Below are 20,607 nucleotides of genomic sequence, written 5' to 3'. Positions count from 1 at the left end.
ATAAAGATACCAAGCCTAAAATACCTATTCAAAAATAGTGAAATTTAGTCCTCATAACTGGTCATTTTACATACCATGGAGGTACCGTCGTTGATCCAGAAACCTTACTTAACATCTGCTTGTGAACTATTGACAATAAGTTTGTTAATTCCTGCAATCTCACTGTGTACAGTAGTGTCTAGGTTAATGAGGTTTTGTGATGCATATTAACTATTGTGGGGGTGGAGCGAAACTCCAGAAAGCCATATAAGATTGCGTGAGTGTTCATTGTTAACCTTTGGAGGAACCATTAATGTTTGTCATCAGCTTGTGCATAATTAGAGAGAGGTGCAAGGTGGTTTTGTGTAAATGTGTGCATAAGGTATGGTCTGGTGATTAGGGAATTTATGTTGCTAACTATCCACTGTATCAAGCAATATAAATGCTTAATAAATAGATCTTTTTCAGTTTGTTTTCATGTATTTTTATCTTCCCTAGTTTCTGCGTGGTCCATTTGTGTATGTTTGGTGTCAACCACATGAGCTTTAAACAGCAGCAGAGAGAATGATATATACTGAGCAGATAGAATGATATATACTGATGGAGTTGTGATTGTCACACCTGCTGATTTGGACAGGTGCTAGAATTGAGGTAATCTTGATTAGACTCCTTTTAACTGTTGTTCTCTGGGGTCTCGGGAACAGACTCATGGGGGTCAAATAATGGAAGACGTCAAGATGCCCATTCACTCATACAGAAGTACGACTGAGAGTCAAAGAGAGATTTGAAGAATAATTTTCATGACGGTTTCTATTATGACATTTCAAAATGAGCCTATGCTTGGATATATCTGTGTTGGCATTAAAACTGACATGAGCATGGAAAAGTGAGTGAGTTAAGTTTTATGCTGCACTCAGGAATATTCCATGTATATGATGGCGATCTGTATATAATCAAGTCTGGACCACACAATCCAGTAGTCAACAGCATGAATATCAATCTATGCCATCAATGAATTGGGATATGATGACATGTCAACCAAGTCAGCAAGCCCAGCCACCTGATCCTGTTAGTCACATCTTACAACAAGCATGGGTTACTGAAGACCAATTCTAACCTGGATCTTCATGGGTCAGGACCCAAATGCTTGGAATCTAACACTGTGTGTCTTAAGAAGTACTCATGAGTTTTATGACATGTTGCTCTAACATATCAGCATAAGACAATGAATGGATATCTCAGTGTTGGTTCTCCATATATTTCAAAAACAGTTGTTTCTTTAAATTTTGAAATCAGGATTTGAATCAATGACATTCTCACAATGACAGGCTTGGTGCCATGACCGCACGACCAAAGAGGCAAAACATATCAGCAAACTGGGTGAGCAACGGTATGTCATCTGTGGGATGACTCCATTGTCTGATGTACGTTTATTCAAGAAAATCAACTATGATGGCAGGTTAGGATGATCTTTTGCCATGTCCTGTCCATACTGAAGAAGACAAAAAAGGTTGAAGTATGTGCAGTAATTTATTATTTGAAATATAACAGATGCACATAATATTGTTTGTGATAATAATATATCATCAGTTCTCATATAAACAAGGCACAATTCAACAATGTTTAAACAAACAGTTTGGTGATCCTCAATCAATGAAACGAATCTCATGGAGATGACATGTCAATATCACAGGTTCCTTCTCATTATGCTGTCTAGCAGAGAAATAACTTGCAAATTCCTAACAACTAGTCCTCTGTGGTTGCTTTAGCAGTGACATCCTTGATATCTCCTGGCTAAACGTTCTGATAAGTCTCCACTAAACCCTGGATGCATCTACGGGCCAAATTTGCTGGCTCTGCATTCTCACAGCAGCAAATCAGCCAAGCCGCTGTTACAACCAAGCTTGCCAGTGTCAACAAAGATAGAAGTCGCAGCTTCGAAGGTTTGTTTGCAGTGCAACACAGATTTTGTGGAAATCATACAAATTGACAGGTCTAAAGTTAAAAAAATTATATGAAACTCTGTCTACCTCTATCACAGAACCTCTCCATGGTTTGTGTTGCCAACTGTAACCTTAAGGTAATTTAAAAAGCGAAAGTGAGTTGTGATTGGGTACTCTCAACTTTCCAGCATCAACATCTGATTGGATAAAAAGCCTGCCAAGGGAGGTTACAAATTCATTGGGCTGATCTGTCGGTATAGCGGAGATTAATATACCATGGAGATATCACGGAAGTAGCAGTGATGGCTTGAAACAGCATTACTACTCACACCATTAGTCGCTCTGTCGAGATGTCCAAGAATTGTTCATGCTGTAGCAGCTTCACATCTCTCTCCATCACTCACACAATGTCCTCCATGGTTAGCAGCCCTAGGAATAGTCTTGCTACAGCCATGATGGCATGGAACAGCTACAACACTCACTCACTCACTCCATCACTCACTATGTACACTTCTCAGGCAATATATCCAAAACTTGTTCATGCTTTAGCTGTGATAGCATCAAAGAGTCTCCTCACACACTGGCAAATAGCATTTGCTTCTTCCTGAAAGCAGAACACTGGGATGAGATTTGTCAAATTCATTAAAATACCTCTCTGAGTCTGGGTCAGATAAACTTGTGAAAGATAAGGAAATATATGATGACAACACAGTCACCAATCCTAATCACACATTCCAGGTTAGTTGCATGTAAGCAGACAACATGAACCTATTCCAGCCTGGGCCAGGCCAGACAGAGTGAATAAAGAAGGGCTTACATTGGTAAGTTGGTTGGTTGGTTAGTTGGTTAATGCCGCCTGTAAATAATCATGTCTGGACCAGAAAATCCAGTATTCAACAGCAATTGGGGTTGTAGCCTTACCACCCGGTACTATTAGTTGCCATTTACAACATGCATGGGTTGCTGAAGGCATTCTTCAATTCTAACCTGATCATGATGAATCCTACATTGGAAGGTACAACGTTGGTTGTCAATGGTAAAAACCTGACCTACCTCTGTGTGGCATTGGAAGATATAACACTGGTAGCATTGGTTGACTATTTTCCCAACTTGACCAATCTTCAGGGCAATGTTCTGTTTGCCAAAACCATCATTGTAGTGAATCAACTGTGCAATTGTGTGAAGTGGATGGCGTTGGAAGACTTCCTGCAGGAATATAAAAACTAAAAATTCAAAGTCTGCTTCACTACTGAATATAAAGGAAAAAGCAGACAATACTTGTGGAACATATACAACATTCAAAATTCTGTTACAACTTGTCAGCACCTGGTCTGTAAAACATTAAATGCAGGAGACAAAAGGCCATAGCACTTCCCATAAAAAAGACAGTATGTTTGAAACGGTCCAAGGGACCATGGGAAGGGAAAAAGAAGATGAGACCATGATTTTAGGGGGGGCATCAATTTTGTACACATGCATTGGTGGTGGGTAGAGGGGGTGTTCAGACAACATTTAAAAATTATGCCTAAGAATTACAGTGCATGCTGTCAGAACCGGCATCTGTCTAATCCGGCAAGTTGTCAACATTGGCATGAAATCTCAGTCCTGTCTGTGGCTTGTACATTTATCATCAGCTCTACAATCCGGCACATTGTCAAAACTGGATTATTTCTTCAGTCCCAATGACTGACGGTTTAAGACAACTTCCACTGTATATGAAGCATGGGGGAGGGAGTCCACTGATTTTGTACAGGACAAAAATAAACCTCCTTTGAGACTAACTTCACATTTGCCGTTTTGAAGGTGATTTTACTCATGGTAAGACCTAGGGGGATTTGTATGGAGGGTGGACCCACACAAGGCGCAGATGATGTTTCATCCATGTGCTGTATCACTTTCATGTTTCAACAGCAATATCACCCAGGAAATGACAGCCTGTCAGGCAATGTTGTTGTATGACTGCATAACAGGAAATAGACTCGCACTATCTCACCAATTCTACTACTTTACATTGACAGATTTTTTAGGTCACCAATATGGCGTCACACTAAGACTGTTTTATGCTGCACTCAGCCATATTCCAACTAAATGCCGGTGGTGTGTAAATGATCTAGTCTGGACCATGAACACTGATCTATGCAACCGGGGTACAATGACATGTGTCAACAAAGTGAGAGAGTGAACCACACAATCCTATTCGTCACCTTTTATGACAAGAATGGGTCACTGAAGATCAATTCTAATACAGATCTTCATGGATGCCTCATTTCTGACTGCCATATGATATGGATGGGGCAAATATATAGCATTGGCTTTCATTGTTGAGGGGCACCTCGTAAGTTTGGTGTCTTTGATGGTGATATACAGGACCTAACTCTGAAACAGTAATTTGGGAATACAGTGGCATCTTTTATAGTTTTTGATTTGGGGCATGGAATGCTTTTTTAAATTATCTGTGAAAAAAGTGTGGCAGGGCCCTTGAGAATATTCGCTCAAATCTAGCGTGCACCTATGATGGAAATACTAGCTTCAGTGTAAATATATGATGATTACAGATGTTACTTATTAACTGTACATCCTTTAAAACCTTATACTTCTGAACAGCAATTTGCAGACATGACAAGACACCATCCTCAAACTTCAAAACCTTTTCATTCCCTGAAAGCCAAACTTGCACAGCTGTTAGCCCTACCACTGGCAAACCTGCAGACGGAATAGCACCACCACAGTAAACATGTTTAGACATGGTAACCATACCACTAAAGAATTTTCACATCTGTCAACCTAACCACTGCCAGCCTTCCTTTGAACATCTCTGTAAAGGTCACTGTCTCTCAAAGCCTGTACTACATACATACGTGTCTTACCTGTCTGGATGTGTCCATCACTTTGATTCCATGTCGAGATACAGTGATGGCCACTTTGTCCTCTTCTGTTACAGACAAGGGAAGCTTACCCTCAATCTGATATAAGAAAAAGTGTTGTTTTTTGTTCAGTAATAATGTTGCTCATCCAAATGATGCCCTCGTTTTACAGGGCGTTGGGGTAAAATAGTTGTTATGGCATTCACACTGAAGACATGGTTTAAATTCCCCACATGAGCACAATGTGTGGGCTATATTGTTGCTGAAATAGTGCTGACAGCGGCGTAAAACTATACATTCACTCACTCACCTGCTCACTCTAGTTTTAAATTTTGGTTATTTTCCACCTCAGAGGGAGATTATATTTGTAGTTTTTGTTGTTGCAGCCGTTGTGCACTGTAAAATAGTGTTTCCTCTGGCTATATTGCACTTATCCAGTGATGAGCATAATGCTTCTCTGCTCGTTCTAGTTAGGACGATTGGTAGTTTTGTTGTGCTGACCAAAAGAGATACCATAATGCAGTACACTGACTCAAAGTCAAGGCCAATCCATGTTTTGTCCCTTTGAGGTTGAGAGCCAAGTAACGATGTAATAAAAAATATTGCATTCATATGACGATGTGCATAAGCTGCTTTTATAGTGCTGGCTCACTGAGATACCATGCCACAGTTAAACATGAATGCTCGACTCAGGCACATTACACTGACTACGAGCTGACAAGTTCTTGTTGTATCCATTAATGTTGAGCCCCTGGCAGGGACCAACAAGTGCCATGTTTTCAGTTTTTTGGGTATGACATGGTTGGGGATCGACGCTCTAACCACAAAAGCAGTGGCTGGGGAAAAGAACCCAGACCTCCTACTCTCTGGACAAACCCTCTATTCTCTTGGCCCCAGGGCAGGTCTGTCCATTATCTGTGACACTCTGTTCCTCTTCACAGGAACAGTCTTTATAGGTGTTACAAGAACATGCAAGTAATGTCTCAAATTACTGTAAAAATGCCTAAAGTACCAAAAACAACACCCCCAATCCCCATAAATTCCACAACATGGTTCAAAACAGATTTGGGGCATTTAAATGAATGAGTGATTGAGTTTAGTTTTATGTCGCATTCAGCAAAATTCCAGCTACATGGCGGCGGTTTGTAAATAATCGAGTCTGGACCAGACAATCCAGTGGTCAACAACATGAGCATAGATCCGCACAATTGGGATGACATGGGTCAACCAAGTCAGCCAGCCTGACCGCCCGATCCCACTAGTCACCTCTTATGACAAGCATAGTCACCTTTTATGGCAAGCATGGGTTGCTGAAGATCTATTCTACCCCGGGACCTTCACGGATCTTTGAGCATTTAAAACATTCAGGAAGATGAAATAAATAGATCCCCAATTTGTAATGTCACTCTTAAAATGACAGTTTGGCACAGCACCTGTTTCCAATCTATCCCTGCCTTCCATGTTTCATAGCCTTGGAAGCCTGTGTACTGACCTGTGCTTCTTCCACTTGGTCAATGAGCTGAGCTTCTGTGTCCCTCTTCTTGGCGCTTGTCAGATTCACATTCTGCACCATGCCCATATAGAACAGATTAAAGTGAACTTTTTGTTTCAGGATCATGTCTACTGTATCCTTCTCCTTGTTTGATGTCAGATTTTCATTGCTCGAGCCACTCTGGGGATCCAATAGAATACACAATGCAGTTCTAAAGTGTCACCAACAACAAGAGTACAAGTTTCTCTGTATGCATCACATAATTTTGTGAACAAATCTGACATACTTGCTTGATCTTTCAGACAAATATTTTCTCATAGGTCTCTGAATGTACAAAACAAAAAGACACTTTAAAAGGATCTAATTTTGACATTTATGAATAAATCATTATGCGTAGAAAAACTTGTTCTAGCAGGATAAACGTGAAACCTTTTCAACCTAGTTTTGGTAATTTGTGCAGTTAGAGCAATAGACACATGTGGTCAGTGAATTAAAATGACAACATCAGGAAACCAATAAGGGCACACATGCACGTGAAACGATATTCCTGAAACACCACATGCATACATAACGGCGCTTTGCTTTACCGATACTGATAGCACCTGCTTTGGCGTCAAACAACCTTACCATATTACCACTCTCCACCGACTCCCTGCTTCCCACAACCCGTTTTGGCTTTGACTTAAACATATTGACAGTTATGATATTATACGCAAGTTACATTTTATGTCGACACATATTTTGGGCCTACATGTCAACCTCCAAAATAGTTCAGCTAGCTAAACGTCGAGAATGAACTGAGTTTGACAAGGTATAGCCCTCGTTCAGCGCACAATGTCTTACGCATACAAGCAAAATCACCAGTTAACATTAACGCGTTACGCCCAAAGTATTTACCTAAGAACTTATTTCATATATATGTTAGAGAAATGAAGTACTTCCATGAGACTATTTTGAAGGTGAAAAGCCAGAATAGATTCTGTCTGTGAAAACAAACCCATAGTACCATTGGTTTTTTTACCAAATTTGGGATGCGGGATAATGACCAGTTTTTGCCTTGGACATGCTGTAAGAGTGGAAAAGAGCGCATTATAAATGTGCAGTATGTTTTATTAATGGTTTTATTGACGTCTGCAAGTATTTCTTAATATACGCTTGTGTACACAACATTCCCATGACGTTCCCTGTCCTTCACCCAGCCTAATCGCATGTAATTAGGAAACTAGTTTTACATAGAAAAAAATCATTCACAGAAATGTTCAAAAATTTATTTGAGGAATTTTCAATTTCTAAACATTCTCAAGTCGGTTTAAATAAGCAATTGGTTTTGCGCTTACAGTTGGTGAAAATATTTACTTGTAGAATTTAATGCGGCGCGCGGCCATTTTGAGAATGTAACTTCCGTTCCAGAAACGCTGGATTTGCGATACCGAAAGTCAAATCGTGTTATTGTGTGCTAATAAAAAACAAACAAAAATAAGCTATGGGGTGCGAAGATGACGTGCTCAGGGTTGGGAAAAAACTCGAGAAAATGATTTCAAACGATACGTCGGTAAGTAGTCTATGTAGATTGCGTTTGTTATTTATAAATTAATTTTAATGTCTTCAGTGGAGAACATGGCCAACGCCAAATGCTTTCACGTCTGCACTGCAGGTAAGTGCTGACTAGAAAACAGAATGGCAAATTTTAAGAAGTTAAAAAATTCCATGCTTATGATTCATTCAGACCGTTGTCGGGAGAAACACTTCAGTAAAGAACTTCATGACATGCGAAACCGGGCACTTGCTTGTGTCGTGAGAAGCCAACTGTTTACATTTTTGACCCGGCGCGCCAATCGCTGCAAATTACAGTGCAACCGGCACATGTGGTATAGGTACAATTCATGGATGTACCATACTTTGTTCTTTGCTGGCAACAGTCTGTGATGGGGATCGAATAATGATTTTTTAAAATGTATGCATTATTCTGGGGGAAAAAATCCGATTGAGAAATCAGATTTTCTGGTGACTTCCATAAGTCCCCATAGTGAGTAAATATGAGCTGCGGGCGGCACTGGCTTAACTCTTCAGACTCTCTTTGAAAACAAAACCCTTCAACTAGTTAAAAATAAATCCGCTTATACATATGCATATCTTTGTAGCAGAGACCATATGATATTTTTTATATGATCTCTGATTGCAGGTTCCACACAAATTTGAAATGTCAGGCAACATCATGAATTTCAGTTACATTATGTTCTTATTTCTTAAGATTATTTTAAGGAATGGCCACAAACATAATAGCCAGTGCTAATAATTCATAGTTATTCTTGCAGTTCAGTTTTTGTTTATATTTTTGTGTGTTTTTTTGTGTGTATTTTGTAACTGCAGATTGGTAATACAGTATGGTTCAAAATTATTGAGAATAGCTAAAGCATTTCATATTATTAAACGAGAACAAATCAGATAAAATTGAATGTATTGTAAAAGTGAACTGACCTTTTCATGTTGTGTAGGTAACAATTTAATATTTTATCAAGTCTCCTTGAGCTTCACGGCACAGTCTAAGACGGGTAGGCATACGGGTTATAGCTAAAACGGCACCACAGCAGAACGGCACCAAAATCGTTTGGTGAAAACGGCACCAAATTGGCGAAAACGGCTACTGATTAAATGGCTAAAACGTCACCATACATCAAACATTGTTATATTGACTTTATTATTATTTTGACTTTATTGTTTAATTGTTTGTAATGTTTAGATGTTTATTTATCAAGTTATCAAGCATTCTTTTGGGTTGTTTGGTGGTCCTGAAAAGGACCGTTGAGATAAGAGTTTTTTTAAACTCAATGGATGGGCCCATGAATGGCCGCACATCTCGTCATGAGTTGGGACAAGGAAAGATCGCCATCCTTGAAATGGTTCCACAGTGAGAAAACATCATCTTGCCTTGCCCATGACGTCTTTCTTACATAGGCCTTTAGACGTCCCTCCTGGATGAGCCTGGTCTGGAGGGGAAGGAGTTTAGCCTCCTGATATAGTTCTGGGACCAGGCGGTAAATTCCCAGTGACTGCTCCCTCACCTTGTTGTTCATCCGCCTGTGCCAGCCTAAACAGAAAAATACATATGGTTATTACTATTAATGTATTATTATTTTATTAAGAATATGGGTAACTTTTACTATAATGATAATGTCTACTTTCCAACTGAAAGTAGAATAAAAGTAACATTACACAAGAGCAGCAAAGTTTTTAAAAAAATATTTATGTTTATGTATTACTATAGTTTTTACACAGCCATATAACAAACATGTACCTGAAAGTCCAAAGACCGAGGTTCTTTAGGACGAAGAAGCTCCCTCGTTCTGTTGGCCATCCTCACTAAAGTGGCTTGGTTCTGACGACCACCAGGCTTGTCCGGATCGACGTGGTTTTGCTGAGCCTCCTCAACAATACTGGCTCCCGACATATAGATATTGTTGACGGCTTTTTCCGTTAATACACTTACTTTCATATCGTTAAATCACAATTTCGGATTAATTACACAGGTAACAAGTCCGGACAATCATTAAACAAACACGATAATTACCTCCACTCTCACTCTGAACGCTGTCAACTGAACAGGTTGGGGTGGGTGACAATGACGGTGTTTTCCCTCTTCAAACGAATCTCCGAACTGTCTGTGCTTTAAATACAGTTTGAAGGGTGCGATGTTTTTACTTTCCAATCATTGTCGGCAGAGTAGACGCATTTATTATCTAAACATACTACACGCAGCTTGGGTATGAGAAGCACTTTCCAATCATTGTCGACAGAGTAGACGCATTTATTATCTAAACATGATGCAAGCAGCTTGGTGAGTGTTAGTGTTATATATTGATGGGAATACTTACCTGATATATTCCTGATATATTATTTATTTATATTTATATTTATATCAATGTTCATCCAAAGTTCACAATCCAATAACGTCTACTTACCTAATATATATGTTTTTATTTCACAAAGTCTATTTACGAAACACTAAATGTTTATCCAAAGTTCACAATACAATAAAGTCATCATATCAATGTTCATCCTTTTTAAAATTGTATATGGTGACGTTTTCGCCATAACATTTGTAGCCGTTTTCGCCTAGGGAAGGTTCCGTTCTGTCCAAACGGTGACGTTTTCGCCAGGTGCCGTTTTGCTGTGGTGACGTTTTAGCCTGCACCCAGGCATACTTCCTATCAGAGAGGTTAGTGTCTCGTGAGTTATGCTGTCCCAGTATCGGACCACTTCTCTCTTCATGTCTTCAATTTTTGTCAACCCCTTTTGATTCACACATTCCTTCATCATCCCCCAAATGTTCTCAATGGGATTTAAGTCAGGACTATATGCAGGAAATGGTAATGCAGTCACATTTTTCTCCTGAAACCACTGCTTGGCATGTTTTGCGGTGTGTTTAGGATCATTATCTTGCTGCAAAATCCAGTCATTTCCATAAAACACATGTGCACTTGGAAGGAGAAAATTATCTAATATGTTAGTGTAGCGTTGACTTGTCAGATTTCCCTCAAACACACACAGCGGGGTCGTTCCTAATAAGGATATCCCTCCCCATACATGAAACTTTGGGCTGTATTTAGGTCGTCGATACAACGGTGCTGACGCAGACTTTGTCCATATTTTCACATTATTGGGATATACCCATATAGAGCTTTCATCAGTAAAAATCACATTTTCCCAGTCAAAGTTTTCATGTGCCAAACACCACTCAACACGCCTGTCTTTATGTTCTTGTTTCATGAGAGGAGAAGGAATTCCAGTCTTTTTCTCCCATCCAAGATCAATCAAATTTCTTCTAACTGTAGATTTTGATACAACTGTTGATCCCCTTTCTATCATTTCATACCTGATGTTGGAGATGCTTGCCCTTTGCTTTTTAGACGCTAAAATTCCCAGCCGGACGCGATCGGAGAAGTCCAATTTTCTGGGTCCCCCTGCTCCTTTCTGGTGCCCCAAATCCTTTCCCTCTTTAAAATTCTTCCTAATCCTATACACAGTAGAAAGAGGAGTTCCTGTTCTCTCTGCCAATGTATTTACATCATCAATTCCTTGATTACACAACTCAAAAATCAACCTTCTTTTATCTTCAGCAGACATTGTTGACAGTGCTGAGGAAAATGACGTCTGCTACAAATTCAGGGGAGGTAACTCTAATTGTACTATACTCAGTAGGCCAAGATGAGTTACCTCCCTTATACCATTACTTAGTTTTAAGTATCAGTGAATCAGTTGAGGTGTTAGGATAGCTCAAAGTAAGAAGAAAAATTCTCAATAATTATGAACCAGACTATATTATCTGTATTGCATCTCAGTCGAACATGTGAAATATGCATAACTCCCTTTGAAATCGATTATGTTAAACCAGTCCAGAGCATGATCTGTTTCACAATCAGACCTCTGACATGGGTGCATTATGTGTTTCAAACAGGTTCTTTTGTGTGTTTCCAGGATCATGTGACAGCACTAGATTTGTTGAAGACACTTCGAGACTTACCCATGACTTTGGATGTCTTACAGGTAGTGTGCATGGGAGAAATATGCTTCATAAGACAACAGTAAAATATTTTGAGATTTTGAAATGCCACCCAAATCAAGCCAAAATTGCACCCTTGATATTGAACTAATTTGGACTGATAGATTTTCAGTTTCACCACACAATGATTAGTCAGTTAAAGTCATGATTGACAATAAAATGGATAATGAATCATTCACTACAATAATTTTTCCATGAAATTGCAAATCATACTTATAAAATATATATTTAAATCAGTAAATTAATTTTTGATGCGTAAAGATTATTCTGAGAACTAAATCGAGTAGGTACATTGTCTCAAACAATAATTAGTCAGTAGTTGTCAAAACATAATCAATGAAATGAAAAGATAATCCTGTTATGTCAATAACTAGTCTATGATTTTTTCTGTGTAGCGTGATGCTAATTATGTTAAGAATTCTTTACAGAAAACTAGAATAGGGATGACTGTGAACAACTTTAGGAAGGCAACATCAAATGACGAGGTTGTTTCACTAGCAAAGACTCTCATAAAGAACTGGAAGAAGTTGTTGCCAGGTTGGTATCTGATGTTGCGAGAGGCAGTACTCCCATGGGTATTGTGGGTTGAAAGAAGTAAAGAAGAATACCTGTGTGGCTGTTGAAAGGTATCAAACTTCATTGGTTGCTTACATTGTTGGAGAGTCTAATTCAGTCCATGATCACTAGTTCATCAGCACCATGCATGGCTCAAAGAACATCAGCACATTAGATGTCCAAGATCTGCATCGCTGAGCTGTGGTATAATTGACATACTGGTTAGAGTGGCACTGAAAACAAAACTGGCATATTATGTGTCATTTCGATGAAGTTAGAGGTCCCTTTTTATGGGTGAGTGAGTGAGTGAGTTTAGTTTTACGCCACTTTTAGCAATATTCCAGCAATATCACGGCGGGGGACACCAGAAAATGGGCTTCACACATTGTATCCATGTGGGGAATCGAACCCGGGTCTCCGGCGTGACGAGCGAACGCTTTAACCACTAGGCTACCCCACCGCCCCTTCCTTTTTTATGACACTTTTGACTTGCGTTTGTCATAAGTCATCATCTAATGTTTGTCCTGAACTCACTCATTAAACCAACCACAACTAAGGAAGGATGTGGTACTTCACTTGATACAAAAGTAAGACAGCTAAAATTAAGTTATGAGTCACCTTTCAACATGTTGAAAACAATGCTTGATGCAGATATGATATTTATTTTGATTGAAACCTATGCAGAAACACATATCCTTACAGAAACCAACCAAGGCAGTGACAAGAAATCAAACTGCACAAGTGCAACCAAGATGGATGAGTCTTCAAATGATGGCTTTGACAACTCCCAGTCCTCTCAGAGCAGCACTAGTAACAAGGAGAGCAGTTCATCTGGGTCTGGGCTTAACTACACCAACGATCCCGTCCGCCTCAAGTGTCGGGAATTGTTGCAGAATGCACTTAAACTGCCAGGTGAGGCATTATATTGGTGTACTCAAAATCTCAGGTGAAAAATGTTATGCATGAGCTCAAACTACCAGGTGAGGCACTGTATCAGAGTGCATGGGACCAGTAAAATTACCTTTTGGGGCACTTTCTGGGTGTACTCAAACAACCAGCTGGAGCACTATTAGGGACTTTTAGTGTTAAGCTACAAGGAGACATTACTGGAAGTGCTAAAAAGTCCATTGTTATACACTTTCAGGTTCAAGAGTATGAGTTGGTTGTGGCACTAATATTGACTTTGTGTAGTGTGTAGTTAAACCCAGCAGTATTGATCAAACAGTCAGTAAAGAATTGGTTTGTTATGTCTGTCCTTCTCATTGCGATATGGCTTTTATTTGGCATACCATGATCTTAGACGGGTGAGTTACAGCCTTAATTACATCCCTCTGATTCATATTGCAGAAAACGCAGAAGGAATGGAGAATGCTCTGGATGGGACAGTGTTGGCAGAGGAGATTGAAGATGGTATCCTTTCATAATCCAGAGTCTGATGCTAAAGAGTTACACTTCACTTTGTGCAGTTATTGTGTTTTCATTTTCTATTTTTACAAGATGCAGATTATTTCTGTTCCAAAATATGTGTCCAAAATATGGCTGGTAGATGTCACCTAACAGATTTCCCCTCATAATCAAAGTTCTCAGTAGTAAGCCATTAATCAGGTAACGAAAACATCTGCATTTTGTGGTTGGAATCTTTCAGTGTGTTGAGAGACCATTTCTTTTAATAATCATCACTGATAACAATAATCTTAAAACAGAAAGTCTATGGATGTCAACTGTTGGATATCATATCAGATAAAACAATAAATTATATTTAAAATACATTGAATCTGTGCTCATGTATGTTTTCCTTTTTTGGTCTCAAGGTGTGTTAGGTAATAATTCATCAGATCTGTTATCTTTGAAACAAAGTGTACAAGTGAACTAATTTTCTTAAATATCCTTAACTCACCAAAGCTGTGTATTGTGAGTTTGCTAATACAGATTCCAAATATAAGACAAGAATCAGGAGCCGAGTTGCAAATCTTAGAGATGCAAAGAATCCTAGTCTGAGGGAGAACGTTCTTCTTGGTCACATCTCACCCATTCAGCTGGCAAAAATGACAGCAGAGGTAATGTTCTTTCAATATGTTATCTTCTGTCATCAGCCACTGGCAAAGGTATTGATGCACATTACAGGGGATAAGTGTAATGACGTCCTCATTAAAATCAGATGTTCTGTTCTGATACGCTTTCGTATCTTGCTTTGTCTAAACATGCAGTGATTACGTGAACCTCTCACGAGAGGAGTAAACCTGACACTTTTTCTTGTTATACAAAATGATATCTGTGGAGTTAGAATTAGTCTCCAGCAAACTATGCTTGTCATTAGTGACATCATAATGAACTGGCTGTTGTTCATGATATCATCGCTAGGTTTCTGGTTCATACCTGATTACTTAAATGTCGCCACCCTCATATTGCTGTAATGTTTCTGGAGCAAGAAAACAATGTTGTAACAAGTAAAGCCTTGAACATAACAGTGTACAGAAATGCTTTGCTTGTTACAGGAAATGGCAAGCAAAGAGATGAAGAATTTGCGTACAAAGTTTACCAAAGAGGCCATTGATGATCATCAGTTGGCCAAGACAGGTGGCACAGTGACAGATCTACTCAAGTGTGGCAAGTGTGGGAAGAAGAGTGTTACATACAACCAGGTACATCGCTTACGTCGACTGTGTTGTGGCATTGTGGAAACACAAAGCTAACTCGATGTTTAAAAAATATATAACTTGACCATTTGTTTGGTTTTGTTGGGAAAGAAACCTTTCCAAAGTTCCCACAATACCACAGCATCAGTGAGTGGACAATAATTAGTGGTCCTGTCTGTACTTCACTAGTCCAAAGTAACATTCATAGATTTGCTCAACTATCAATACAAAATTCACTGGCAACCAGTACCAATGCAAACTTATCACTTAGTGGTCCTGATGAAATTTTAATAGCCACGGACCATGGGACCAGTTTAAATTTCTCACACTGGCTTAACAGCTAAGCAGATGGTCAGCAGTTGTACATTGGCATAAAGCATAAACAAATCCAGGATTGAGTTGATCAATTACAGATATGCATCAAGTACATTCAGGACTGGACGTCAGCTGAACTTATGGCCATAGGAACACCTCAACAGCCAAACAAAGTTGACAATACCAAACTACTCCTCATTCAAGAATGTTGGAGTTAAAATAGACAAATGCATGTCACGAAAAGCACATGCACTCAAAACAGCAAGAACTACCCATTTCAAGTTCCACAATATCTGTAGAATCCGAAAATATATAGATTTTGATTCCTGCACAATGTTGATTCATTCTTATGTCTTGTTTCATTTGGACAACTCTTCCTCATCTCTCTAGTCTGTGGTGTAACATGACATCTCTTTCATCATCTTATCCATACTGCAGTTGACCATTGTAGTTTTTTAGATGTGTTGTCATGGGACTAACAATGGCTGGTATGTCTAGAAGGGTACATTTTGTATCATACTTTATATCATGTTTTATGTCCTGTTTGTATTGTACCTTACATGTGTCGCTAGCATTATACAAGCTGCATGGAACTGTATCTGATGAAACTGTTGTACACAGTACAGCTTGTAAATTCACATTCACTCTGCTAGTAACTCTACTCACAAATTTATCAAAATGAGTTTACTAGCACAGTTTGTTTTCAATGAAATATGTTTCTTGTGATGATATCAGGCAGGTAGTAGGTTCACTCACGTGATAACAGGATCATCTGAAACATTAAGACAGAACGACAGCATATCACTGCGGCGCAGCCAATAAGAGTGGGTTGGTACAAGATGGTGACTGGAAAGTCAGATAGTTTTTAATGAGTAATGATAACGATATTTACATATGACCATTTATCTTTGCTTCAGGTGCAGACAAGAAGTGCTGATGAACCGATGACAACCTTTTGCTTCTGCAATGAATGTGGTCACAGGTGGAAGGTATGTAGCCAAAGAATATGCACTCTTTATCAGAACTACTCTAGCAATGACTTTTTTTATACATGTGTATATATTAGGTCAGATATTCAGCATAACCACTTGTTAACATGGATAGTCTCAATGCAGAGCTATCAAAATTGTAAGGAGTGAGATTTCACTTACTGACTTAGCCAAAGTCCAGGTCCAGGTACTCAAATGACAAAATTATGTGTAGAGATTCCTTAGCTGGAGGTCCATTCATGTCCATGACTATGTCCTTGTAGAGACTGTATGTTGAAGATTTGGCCGTGTCCATGGCAAAATTCTATATGTTGAAGGACCATTCATGTCCATGACTAAATAAATGTTTTCAGGTTCCACATGCTGTTGTTACATTCAGATCCATAAATAATTCCATGTAGAGGGCTCCCTGACTTAGTCTTTGTGGGGAGTCCGTTTTTGGTAGATCCATTCCATTGTTTCACTGCATGTTATCATAATATTTTGTCATTACTCATCTCTGTTTCTCTTTCTTACAGTTTTGCTAACACCATTTGCCTCGAAGACAACAGCAGTTGTGGAAGATTTTTACAAAACTGTCAATACTGGCCTCTATGGGTTTTGACTCCAGCTACATTGTTCTTTGTGCTAGTCTTTGTGTGGAGACATGGTAATCAGTCTGATAATAAGACCAGTGCTGTGTACAGAATCAAAATGGGGACATACCTAGCAGGAGGTTGAGGAAGTTGAGGAAAGGGTCTGTTTGTATTTCCCAGGATGACTAATCATTTGCAAGAAACGGCAGCAACTGTCTTTATATAGCACTAAAGCCTGCTTAATTCTTTCAAAGCAGCCAGTCACATTGCTGTTATTTATTTGGTCACTGTCTGAAGCTATTTGGCCCTCTCTTAGCAGTAATGTTACTAAAAATGCCCATATTGGGATTGAACACCTTCCTGTTCAGATTTCGTAGTTATCACAATTCTTATACATCTGCAGACTTATGCCAAACTAATGATACATCCAGTAATAATGATAAATAAGCTTTAATGTTTAATTTTGTATTACTGCATTTACTGCAATATTGGAAATGTGTTACTAAGATAACTGAATTTTAAAAATTAGGATTATAAATAGATTTTGATGTAGCAAAATCTTTTCCAAAAGGCACTTTCTATTGAATTCAAAATCTATCATTGTATTAGCTCATTACCATTGTTGCAGATTGCTGAAGTAATTACATGGTTACTTTACTCTGATGATCGTATGAATGGTAGCCAACTCCATGCTGCTTTAGTCATGGTGTGCATGTTCAGTGCATTTCTTGTATCCCAGATTCACCCTGATTATTATTTTTTTCATTACCAGTTTTACCATTGTTGTACACCTCACCTTGTCACTTCAGGCCTTTCTGTAACATGCATCCTACATACTTGTGTTGGGAATTGGTTGAAATCTCACAACTGATGATTGCTTCATTTCCAACGGACAGTCACTGAAAACAACTGCTTGGTGTCATTTTTCAGATTTCCTGATCCAGGTTGTTATTGCAGATAAGTATAACACGATGCAGCTAACTACTTTAAGGTGATGACTAATATATCATGAACATAAACTTTGTGGAATCTTCAAGAAAATATTCAGTGATGACTCTTCAGTTAGCTGAAATGGTTTCTATTAAAGAAATACAGACATTTCCAGGCCCTGAAAACTTTGAAGATATTATTGTTCCATCAGCAAGTGTTTCAAACACTAGGTTTCAAACAGTAGGTCCAAAATTGTTTATGTTTGATTATGAGAAAATATAATCCACTTGCATGGTCGTTTGGTCACTGGGACCAGTCTTCAGTTATTTCAATTAAACGGAACACCTCTACTACGTATCATGAAGAAAGCCCCAAAAAGTGTTCACAATGGAATTAGACTCATCTGACTTTGTTTCTTGAATCTGCCAAAATAGTTAACTTGTATTGTACTTACTGTTCCTAAAAGGTAAAGAGGGTGACCTATACGCCGAACATTTGCATAGGAGGGAACCTGTTTAAAAACCTTGTTTTATATCCTCGATCTTCCTCTGTCAACATCCATGATGAAAGAATACAAGCCACGAAGTAGCCTCAACAAATCAGCATGTTCCAGCTTGCCTGGATCATATTTCCTGGATGTCAACACCAGCTCGTGTTTGTGGGTTTCTCCTAAGTGGTTGACACTAATGACACAAGAGGGCTGTATTAAGTGGGGCTTTTTCACAGTGATATGTCTTATATGAGCAAAACTGCTGTAATGCTGTTCACTGTCTCACTTATTGCAAGATACGACTTTCAGGAAATGAGGATCGGGTGCTCAGACTAGCTGATTTGGTTGAGTCATGTCATTGTGTCCCCTTTGTGTAGATTGATCATGGTGTTATTGGAATATTGCTAAGTGCGACATAAAACTTAACTCACTCACTTATATGAACATCTTGCAAGTGGGACATTACAAGCTGCTTGGACCTGTACCTGATTTTTTTCACTCACTCTAGGAAACGATTGGGGTATGTGTCATCAGTGATAATTGTTTTGAAGTATGATTGACTGTTCAGAAAATGTAATGTACAAAGACCCCTTGGTGATATGGAGGTGAACAGATAAGTGTCAGTGTACTGAGGAACTCATGATGAACAGTTGGTAGTTGGATGCGGTTAACTTTAGTGAGTCTGTGTGTGTGAAGTTTCAGTATTGTGATATGCTAGCATGTATACTGAATTTGAACAAAAGTTTATATTAATGGTTCGCCTGATTTGCAAATGCTGCAGTTTCACTGAAACTTTAAACTAGCCTGGTACCTTTTGTTGTTAATGCAATGATTTCTATGCTTGATAAGTGGACACACACATGTTCAACCTTGCTCTCCACAAAGGATCTGTTCCACTCATTCCTGGACGGCTGCTGGCTCCATACAGGAAGTGTCTCCACCTGTGCATTGAGAGTTCAGGCCTGCATTTTACCTAGGATGTTTGTAGTAACACTAGGATGATCCTGGGTATTTGAATGTTGCTTGTTTTCATAGTTGCCATCTTCTTGGCATTGATTCAGATATTAAAGAAGTTGCAATTTAGTTGCAGTGACAATAGCTGGGCCACAAAGTAATGCCATGCTGACTAGATAATGCATGTATTTGTACATAGATTCATGTCCCATGTAATAGAATGTGTGATCCAGCTGACCTGTGCCTGAATCCCCAATAAGATGTTGGAGTGAAACGATATGGCAGTTTAATTTTCTTGCAACAATATATGTGAGACGTTTTGATCAAAACAAGTCCATCTTCGAATCTGTTCTGAACCAGCATGATGTTTCCCAGAGATTATGTATTGAGACTATGTGTCATTATAATATATAGCATTTGGACCTTGCTGTGTCGTTTCACCCCTACTAACTTTGATCAAAGCTCATGTTATCAACCATTTTCTCTACCCTGATTACTTAATGGCTGCAATGATATGTATGTATGTGTGTGTGTGTGTGTGTGTGAGTGAGTGAGTGAGTGAGTGAGTGAGTGAGTGAGTGAGTGAGTGAGTGAGTGAGTGAGTGTGTGTGTTTGTGTTTGTGTTTGTGTTTGTGTTTGTGTTTGTATGTATGTATAGCAACACTCACCCCAATTAATCCAGTGACAAATTGAATTCCTGAGGGAAATTTGAGTTTTGGTCTTGTACTAGCTGTGTTCTCAGTCTGCAGTCATCATCACCTTCAGTGTACAAAGATCATTGGTGATGTTCTACTGTGCATCCAGTTGTAAATAAACAGTGGATTAAGATGAACCTATGGTTGGATCTTCTTTTATCTTGTACATCATGGTGTCTTTTGTCAGTGTAATTAAACTGGAATGCTGTTCTAACTGGTACTGAGCAAAATTCAGACACACACGATGTCTTGATCAGCTTAGGAGTAATAGCTTGATTAGGAAAATCAGAAAGAAGAAAATGTCAGTTCCTTTCTGCAATAAGAATCTTTAGGAGTGAACAGGTCCAACAGAAGTCGTCAACACATGCTTGTACTTTTTTACACCTTAGTCTCATGGCTGAATGGTGGGGTGCAAATAATCATGACCAGACTATTTCAGACAAGTGAGTCAACCCAGTCATCAAGTCCTAGAGAACTACAAGCATGGGTTTCTGAAGACAAATTCTAACCCCTAATTTAGCTGTGTCTTCGCATCTAAGGCCATTTCTGTACATGCCCTCTCTTCACTGGATCGTATGTAGTGGACATTTCTATATAACACAATTGCATGTGAGAAACAGTAATGTTTCA

General features: G+C 38.9%; 2 protein-coding genes across 2 annotated transcripts; one reads left to right on the top strand and one right to left on the bottom strand.

The window, feature by feature from the left end:
* Window positions 1–1,490: 1,490 nt before the first annotated feature.
* On the bottom strand, window positions 1,491–7,185 carry LOC137290504 (integrin beta-1-binding protein 1-like). The gene is made up of 5 exons (XM_067821484.1): window positions 6,906–7,185; window positions 6,279–6,458; window positions 4,790–4,885; window positions 2,976–3,128; window positions 1,491–2,526 (listed from the first exon to the last, which is right to left on the bottom strand). Exons 1-5 carry the CDS (start codon window positions 6,966–6,968, stop codon window positions 2,461–2,463), a joined length of 558 nt encoding a protein of 185 aa, XP_067677585.1. The 5' UTR covers window positions 6,969–7,185; the 3' UTR covers window positions 1,491–2,460.
* Window positions 7,186–7,670: 485 nt separating this feature from the next.
* Window positions 7,671–20,114, top strand: LOC137291225 (transcription elongation factor S-II-like). Its single transcript, XM_067822522.1, has 9 exons — window positions 7,671–7,830; window positions 11,754–11,822; window positions 12,267–12,375; window positions 13,096–13,305; window positions 13,741–13,803; window positions 14,296–14,450; window positions 14,889–15,035; window positions 16,262–16,333; window positions 16,852–20,114. The coding sequence occupies exons 1-9, from the start codon at window positions 7,762–7,764 to the stop codon at window positions 16,858–16,860; spliced, it is 903 nt and encodes a 300-aa protein (XP_067678623.1). The 5' UTR covers window positions 7,671–7,761; the 3' UTR covers window positions 16,861–20,114.
* Window positions 20,115–20,607: the final 493 nt, after the last annotated feature.

Source organism: Haliotis asinina, chromosome 7 (assembly GCF_037392515.1).
Source record: "Haliotis asinina isolate JCU_RB_2024 chromosome 7, JCU_Hal_asi_v2, whole genome shotgun sequence".
In the NCBI taxonomy this organism is placed as follows: Eukaryota; Metazoa; Mollusca; class Gastropoda; order Lepetellida; family Haliotidae; genus Haliotis; species Haliotis asinina.
This window is presented reverse-complemented; position numbering and strand designations above follow the sequence as displayed.